The sequence below is a fragment of the Pteropus alecto genome, unplaced genomic scaffold (assembly GCF_000325575.1).
Source record: "Pteropus alecto unplaced genomic scaffold, ASM32557v1 scaffold22, whole genome shotgun sequence".
Lineage (NCBI taxonomy): Eukaryota > Metazoa > Chordata > Mammalia > Chiroptera > Pteropodidae > Pteropus > Pteropus alecto.
The window spans coordinates 15,856,464-15,865,309 of record NW_006434839.1 but is presented as its reverse complement, the minus strand read 5'-3'; the positions used below and the strand labels follow the sequence as shown (position 1 = coordinate 15,865,309).

Genomic DNA, 8,846 nt, shown 5'->3' with positions numbered 1-8,846 from the left:
GTAGTGGTACACTCCCATCTTAATGTGAGTTAGTCTCAGGTATTAGATACTCCAATACCAGGAAGACCCTGGGTGGTAAGGGACCCTAGAAGAAGAAGGAAAGGAGGGAGGAAGGGAGAAAGAGAGACAAAAGTATAGAAAGTTTGGGAAAAAAAAAAAAGCAATAAAGAAGAAGAGAAGAAAGCGGGGGAGGGAGGGAGAAAAAAGAGAAGGAGGGAGGGAGGAAGGCGTGAAGGAAGGAAGGAAGAAAGGAAGGAAGGGAGGGAGGGAGGGGCATAAATGGAGGGAAAAGGGAAAGGAAAGGAAGGAAGGAATCTTAGATCCATGGTTATGAAACTGTGAAAATACCAAAGAGATCTTAAAAGCAGCCAGAGGAAGGAAGGGGGTCAGGAAGAAAGGAAGACTGAAGGCACTAGCTTTTTTATAAAATACAGAAAATAAATCAGATCATTGTTATTAGGATTGAGTTAAGTTTCCTTTGGGGTTCATTAATGACAGGTAAGTATCCTGATTAAGAACTGTTAAGTCTTGAGTACAAGAAAGGTGGGGGAAAGTAGGACACACAAATGGCATAAAGTGTTTTAACTCTAATGAAAAATAAAAATAACACATTCAATTATTAACTAAAGACGAATTTCTCTGAAACACGGAGAATTAAGACAAATGAAAAATAACGATATCCAACCTTTAGAGTGCAACCGTTTTTAAGAAAAACATCAGTGAAGGACTAACTACATCACGGGTGAACATTAGCCGAGAGGAGTCAAAACGTAGAAAAAGACAACGTACAAATGTCCGGTATGGGCTATTTACTCAACATAATCTAAAGTTATTGGTAGCACAACCCCTTCGATATTAAGTTTCTATCCGTTACTTCTGCTTGCTATTTTTATTTTGCGGGTGCAGGTTTTATGCATAAATTAATGCCATTAGAATGACGACGAGATGGACCGCAAAGTAGAACATATGAGGCTACAGACACCTATTTTTGTATCTTTTAATATGGGCAATACATATTCACATCATATTTATTATAAACTATTTGTTACATGGAAGCCAACCAGATGTCCCATTTATATTCTTAGGAGTAGATACTGAGTATAAATTCCAGCCGCGAGTTCTGTTTAAAACAATCCAAATTGCCCGAATTTTGGTGAATATTCTAGCGCCAGAACGTTTGCTATTTTCCTAGTACTACTTGAATCCATGACTCACAAACACCGGGGCACGGAATCACAGCAGTAAAGAACAGGTGAAAAGTTGTTCCTAGTTGTGTTATGCAGGAGCATACAACTCCCATCAGTCCCCGTGCAAAAATCAACAAATAAACAGAAGCACCGCATTTCAGACTCTGTTGCGCATCGTTCGCCATGGCGCCTGGTTTTTGTAGTTTCCATTTGAACAACTGCCAGCGTGTTAACTCTTGCTGGAGAGGGACTAAAACTACACTTCCCACAACAGCGCGGGGGCGGGCTCCGGTAGGCTTACGTCATCTTTTCAGCCAACCAATGACAGCTCCGGGCGGCAGTGAGGCAAGCGCCGTCAGGCGCCAAAGTGGTTTTTTTTTTTCTTTTCTTTTTTTTTTTTTCCGCCGAAGCCGAGCGGGCGCTGCTAGCGGAGGCGCCATATTGGAAGGGACAAAACTCCGGCGACAGCGAGTGACACAAATAAACCCTTGGACCCCCTCGTTTCCCCAGCTCTAAAGGCCGCGATGTTGTACCTAGAAGACTATCTGGAAAGTGAGTGGGCGGTGCTGGCGGGGGCCGTCTGTGGGACCTGCAGGCGGGCGAGAGCGCGAGTGGACGGGCGGGCGGGATGGCGGGAGGGAGGGGGAGGCGGGGGATGTTTCTTTCTCACGGTAACTGGCAGCCTCGCTGTGGGCTGCCGGCTCCCTCGACCCCCCCGGACGCACGCACGCACGCGCGCACGCAGTGACGTATGCGCGTACTTTCGCCGTTGGCCTCGCCCCCTGACGAACTCTTCCCCTTGACAGTGATTGAGCAGCTTCCAATGGACCTGCGGGACCGCTTCACTGAGATGCGCGAGATGGACCTGCAGGTGCAGAGTAAGTCGGCGCGTTTACCCTTGTTTGCTGCGCTCGTTCTGTGTAAGACTCTTGCCTTCGACTCCATCGACTCGCTGCTATTGACTGTTCTCCGGCTCACTGGCTAGAACATAGGAGTTGTCAAAAAGAACTTGCAGTGCCGAATCTTGCCTCTTCTTGCTTCCAACAGTACTTTTCTCCTGGCTTTTACGCGAGAAGACATTAGAGCGCGTGTGTTCCTTTCTCCAATTTGGGAGTGTGCAATAAAAGTTCCTATACTTTCGGAATGTAGATACATGTTATAATGCACATCTGCATACATGTTGAAATTTTGACATTGAGCCTTTATGTATGGAACATAGATTTTAGCATTTATACTTTGGTTAAAGTTCTATTCAAAAATTTTCAAGAGCAGAAAACTATAGAAGCGCGGATTATATGCGTTTTATTAGACTCTTGGAATGTCAAATCTGAAGTTAGACATTATAGGCTATATTCTCAGTTGTCAACAGCATGATATTTTGTCAATCAAAATGAGTGAGGGAAATAAGATTTTACTGTAAAGCTGCTTGTCTGCTGTAATAAAAAATTTGGCTTTTCTTCTATCCCCGAAAGCATGGTAGTGTGGTAACTTTTCCCCCAAATTAACCTTGCTCTATCATAGAGTAGTTATTGTTTTATATGGTCATTTGTTTCTTTGAAGTTTTTTTAGAAGGATTTATGATTCAGAGAAGGCAAAGAATCAGCCTTTGCAGTGAATACTTGTAGAGGTACTGTATTAAAAATTATGAATGAAATGAATTATACATTTTTGGCTGTATGACACTCCCTTTGGAGAAACGTAGGTACTCCTTAATTAAATTATTTAAATGATACTAATGGCTGGCCTTCATGGGGTATATCTGCAGAAGATATATTTCTTGAGCCAGTTTATTCCAGCTGTGTTTAGGTTGTACATAGAATGTTTCTTATGCTGTCAGATTTTCTCTTAGAAAAGTAGGGGTGGAGGAATATCTGGGTTTTTGGAGTGTGATAGGATGGAAAGGAGTATCATGAAAAGAGATTTGGAGAACCAAACATTCCAGAGTGTGAGAGTCTTGATATAGCGAAGAACCTGTTTTTTTCTTCCCCTTGCTTCTCTGTTCTCCACCCCACACACATCTCCATACCAATTGTTCATGTATATAGTTTTCTCAGCCTCATGACAGTTTCATGTGGTGCATATTATAAGGTGATATGATTTGAAAGTCACCTTTTATTCAGTGGATTGTGGTGTGGAAGTCTGAATTATGTGTTTCTCCAGCTTGCTCACAAAATTCATTTTAAATTTAGTGAAATGCTAAACATTCGCTAAAGTAGTAACGTTATCTATAGATTTCAGCACAGATTTTGATGTCAAACCTGAGTTCACTTTAGGGCTTTGCTTACTTACTCATTGACCTTGTCCACATTACCACTTCTGAGGGGTTTTAATCATTTATAAAATGAGAATCATCTGAAGATTGAAAAATAATACAAATAAATTAGAACCTGATACAAAGTAGGCATTCAGTAAAGGGTAACTGTTACTTTACCCTTTTTCATTATCGTTACAAATTTTAGATTCTCTTGTAATTTGGATTTAGGTTATATAAATTAGAGTTTTTTTTAAACTTGTATTTTTCATACACTTAGAATTTTCTAAAGTTAATAGTCATTATGTATTAACAAAAAAGATTTATTTGTCAAATAAGTTAGAAAATATTTATTTAAACAAAGGAAAATTCTTTTAAAAAATTGACCATAAGACTTCTCAGAATCTTTAAAAAGCTGTTTTTTAATGAAAATCTCCAAAAGGAGGATATAGTGAAAAGGTTTTCCCCAATATACATAGCAACAGAATCCTTTTTATTTATTTTTCCTTTTTTAGCAGACATGGAATGAGATGAGTGCTCTTGGCACATATTTAGGGAAAAACTATATAAAATGAATATTATAGTGTATTAAACAAATAAATGATTGTACCTACTACTTTCAGTCATGATATGAGATGATAGGGTGTTTAAGGCCATATAGCAAGAAGTTAAATAGTTTTATCACTTTTTCTCATTAAAAGAAATGTGAAGATTATGTAGTGGTGCTTTCAATAAGAAATTATGTTTGTCACATTTGGCTGATTTAATACCATTAGCTTTTGACCCCAAGGCTGTACTATTCAGAAACTATAGTATAGATCCTATCTACATTATTGACTACTTTGATTATTGGGAAAAGTTTTGAAATAACAACAAAATAAGTTGTCAGTAGGGAATTTTTTTGTAACTTTTTTTTAAACTAAGGTAATTAAGGCATTATATATTTACATATTTAAAACTTGACACATTTATAAGTTAGTGGCCAAGTGAAAGAATTTATGTTATCAGATATATGTTTTTTCCCCAAGTCAAAGCACATATATTCAGTGTATGAATTTGGTTATCTAAATATGATATGTTTTTATTACACCATAGATGCAATGGACCAACTAGAACAAAGAGTCAGTGAATTTTTTATGAATGCAAAGAAAAATAAACCTGAGTGGAGAGAAGAACAAATGGCATCCATCAAAAAAGTATGTTCAACTCTGGATGATTTATCAGTTAATACCTAGACCTTCTGAGAAAGATATTTTAAAATCAAATAGTTTTCTAGTTATCAAAATAGGGGAAAGTTATCAATGGCTCTTCAGAATTTAAATACATTGTTGTGTTTTAGAGCTTCGGGGTAGGAATACTTAATCATTGAAGCATTTGGGTAATTTAAAAAATTGTTTTAATAATTAGGGACTTTTATTAGACAGTTGTAGAACCATTACAAAGTACACTTTTTCTTTTCATTCGTTTTATTCTAGATAGGCAATTAAATACAATACTGTCTTGCAATTCAAACTGAGGTGAAAATTAGCAGACTGTGAAGCATATTTTATATATTGCTAGGTACCTAAGTTGGTGGAATCACAAAAGAACAGAAACTTGAGTTAAAAGGATCCTTAAAACATCTTTTAATTTAAAAGTAAATTTGTACTTAAATTTGGCCTGGAAATACAGAACTCTGAGTTTTTAATTGTCTAATTAAACTTACAGCTGTCTTTCAGTTTAGAATGGGTATCAGCTCTCCCTCTAAGGTTTGCTTTAAAGGTACGATCTAGTTTATTCGGGATACATTGGAAGAACTATTTTAAAAACTAGGGTTTGACCATGACTGTCATTTAGCTCTGTGACATTGGACAAGTCCTTTAATATCTCTGAGCAATAACGACTCCTCCGCCCCAAGCCTTCGTAGAATTGTTCAAGGATTGACTGATAAAAAAATTTGAAAACTACAAATTTAGAATGTCATTTATTTTACCACATGGGGGGAAGTTTATTTCTGTTAAGAGAAAAAAATTTCATAATCTGTAAGAGAATTGGCCCTGGCTTGGAGGATACTTTGGAGACCCAGGTGTAGTTGAATATAGACATCATATATATATAATATATCCCAAGGTCATTCATCATTTCTTCAACCTATTACATTTTTGGTGTAGTGCAGCTTGGATATACTCTGAAAAGTCTGGTACTCCATGGAAATTAATAGAATCCATTAAAAAATAATAATTTGCTTTATACTGAGGAGAAATTTAAAGTATAGGTTGAGTTGTATGACTTAATACCTCATTTAAAATGAGAGTTATAAAACAATTAGAAAATAGGGATATGCAGGTCAGAATTTTTCAATAGTTGTACTTTTATAAAATGTTTTTAAAAATGGAGACCATAAATGTCCTTTATGAATTAGATAAATTTTTTTTTTTTAATTTTTTTAAAGAAAAAGATCTATTCATTAGGTCATATAACTTATCAGTTAGTATAGAGGCTAGACTTGGAATGATATTTATTTGTATTTATATCTTTTCTGGAAATTTTGAACATTTTCCTTTAATTCTTGGCCATTGTCGATAACTTCTAATCTTGCCCCATCCCCACCCTTTCCTTAACTGAGTTTTTATTGTTGTTTAGGATGATTGACAGTGACAATCAGGTATGATAATGAAAATCCAGTTATATGTCCTGGGCACACTTATTTTAAAATGGTTAATTCGTGAAATGAAATGTTTTTATTCAGGATTACTATAAAGCTTTGGAAGATGCAGATGAGAAGGTACAGTTGGCAAACCAGATATATGACTTGGTAAGTAAAATTAATGTGGGTGTTATGCCATACGTACTTGAATTATGGATTATTTCTTAAATTTTTTTTGGCTTAAATGTCATGGGAAGAACAGACTGAAAACAAAGTATTGCTCTTTTGATCCTATTTAATTTGAGAATTTAGTATCTGGTTTTTTTATTTCCTTTTGGAAAAGAGTCATGGAGAGTCCACAGTGTTAGTTAACAGGTCAAGAACCTTATATTTTAGACAAATCTACATTGCTATAAAGTTGTATCTGATGTTAGATTTTTTTAAAAGCAAGAATTGGTGTTTTTTTTTTAGTAATCCTATTCTTCTTAAGGTAGTGTATTTACTTTTCTCAAATCATCTTGAGACTGTTTCTGTGGTAAAATACATGTAAGACTACTGTGTTGACAAGACTTCTTGGTAGTCTGATTAAAATAAAGAAGAGAATCTTTTGAATTAGTGTTAATAGATAGTACTTAACTAACTATTTAAGCGATGTCAATAGACAATACAACACTGGCTCAGGTGGCAAAAACGGGAAACAGATTAAATAAAAGATTCTTTTTTGCAGCAGTTGCACTTGTAAAAGATTGAAATCACTAAGAAGGAAGATGTATGCAATATTTCTCAAACTGATATAAATATGATATTCTTTTTTATGTAAAGCATCTTCTCAAAGACCTACTTTAGGTAATATTTATTTCTAGTTTTATCTCAGAGTAAGTTAAAATTCAAAACAAATACTCATTCTTGGTTAACTTTAGCATATCGATTTTTTATCTTATTTTTGTAGTCTTATCTGGACACTATCTTATTACCGAATAAGTACATGTAAATATAAATGTCATTGGTGAGCAAGACACAAACAAGGTGCATACCACCAATGGTGTACATTGTAAATGCTTCTACAAAATTAGAAAACATTTGTCATGTAAAGCCATAGAAAATGTTTAGTTGTTTTTATATAGTGAAAATATTTTAATGGCTTTGGTGATCTAGGCTCATTTGTTCATATGGTTATTCTGAAAATAATTTCCATAAAAGATAATGCCTAAAGAAAGAGAGGGCTGTAGCTTGATTTACTGTGGAATGAAAAAAAAGCTCTCAATTGTTTTGGTCTTGAATTATGTTTATAAACGGAAAAGACACTCATATTGGAAACCAAGACTAATTTTTTAAATAGCATTCTTCCTCATATTTAACAACCATATGTGTCAATTTTTATTTGGAGACTACCTCCTTTTTAAAAGACATAATTCTTTGGTTCTACTCTTTGTTTTGTTTATATTTTGTTATTTTGCTACTTTTTATACCTTTATTAAAAATACTTATTGCATTTGGAAAAAATATATTTGTGTGTAACAAATATATGCTTTTTCTGTTTTTCTTTTTTTATTATTTTTTCGCTTAAACTTACTGGGGTGACATTGGTTAATAAAATTATATAGGTTTTGAGTGTACAATTCTATAATACGTTATCTGTATATAGCAGTGTGTGTTCACCACCCAAAGTTAAATTTCTTTCTGTCCCTGAATGTTTGACTCCCTTTACCCTAATCTACCTCCCCTCCCCTTCCCTCTGGTAACCACTAAACTGTTGTCCGTGTTCTTGAGTCTCTATTTGTTTGTCTTGTTCGTTTGTTGCTTTCAGATTTATATCCCATGTATAGCGAAATCATGTGGTTCTCAATTTTCTCTATCTGACTTATTTTGTTTGGCAGGATAATTTCAAGATTCAACTATGTTGCTGCAAATGGCAGTATTTTATCTTTTCTTATGTCTGAATAATATTTCATTGTGTGTATGTACCACAATTTCTTTATCCAGTTATCTATCAGAGGACACTTCGGTGGTTTCCATGTCTTGACCATCATAAATAATGCTGCAATGAACATAGGGGTGCATGTATCTTTTCAGATAAATGTTTTCAAATTTTTCAGGTAGATACCCAGAAGAAGGATTGCTGGATCATATGGTCATTCTTTTTATTCTTAGTATTTTGAGGACCGTCCATACTGTTTTCCATAGTGGCAGTACTAATTTTCATTCCCACAAGCAGTGTATAAGGGTTCCTTTTTCCCCCACAGCCTCTCCAACACTTGTTATTATCCATCCTTTTGAAGATAGCCATTTCAACAGGTTTGAGGTGGTATCTCATTGTGGTTTTGATTTGCATTTCCCTAATAACTAGTGATGTCGAGCATCTTTTCATATATTTGTTGGCCATTTGTATGTCCTCTAGGGAGAAATGTCTGTTCAGGTCCTCTGCCCATTTTTTTGATTGGTTCGTTTGATTTTTTGGTTTTGAGTTGTGTGAGTTCTTTATATATTTTGGATATTAACCCCATATAGGAGGTGTTGTTTGCAAATATCTTCTCCCATTCAGTTCATTGCCTCTCTATCTTGTTGATGGTTTCTTTTACTATGCTGAAGCTTTTTAGTTTGATATAGTCCCATTCATTTATTTTTGCTTCTACTTCCTTCTCCTTTGAGGTCAAATTCATAAAATCCTCTCTAAATCCAAGGTCCATGAGTTTAGTACCTGTATTCTATGCACTTTATTGTTTCAGGTCTTATATTTAGATCTTTGATCCATTTTGAGTTCATTTTGGTGTATAGTGACAGA

At 35.2% G+C, this 8,846-nt stretch overlaps 1 protein-coding gene across 1 annotated transcript in view; it reads left to right on the top strand.

The window, feature by feature from the left end:
* Positions 1 to 1,575: 1,575 nt before the first annotated feature.
* Positions 1,576 to 8,846, top strand: part of ING3 (inhibitor of growth family member 3) — a 29,490-nt gene continuing 22,219 nt past the window's right edge. The window contains exons 1-4 of the mRNA XM_006910574.2: positions 1,576 to 1,739; positions 1,994 to 2,065; positions 4,534 to 4,634; positions 6,167 to 6,232. Coding sequence (XP_006910636.1) covers positions 1,712 to 1,739; positions 1,994 to 2,065; positions 4,534 to 4,634; positions 6,167 to 6,232 — 267 coding nt within the window. The 5' untranslated portion in view covers positions 1,576 to 1,711. The remainder of the gene's footprint in view (positions 1,740 to 1,993; positions 2,066 to 4,533; positions 4,635 to 6,166; positions 6,233 to 8,846) is intronic.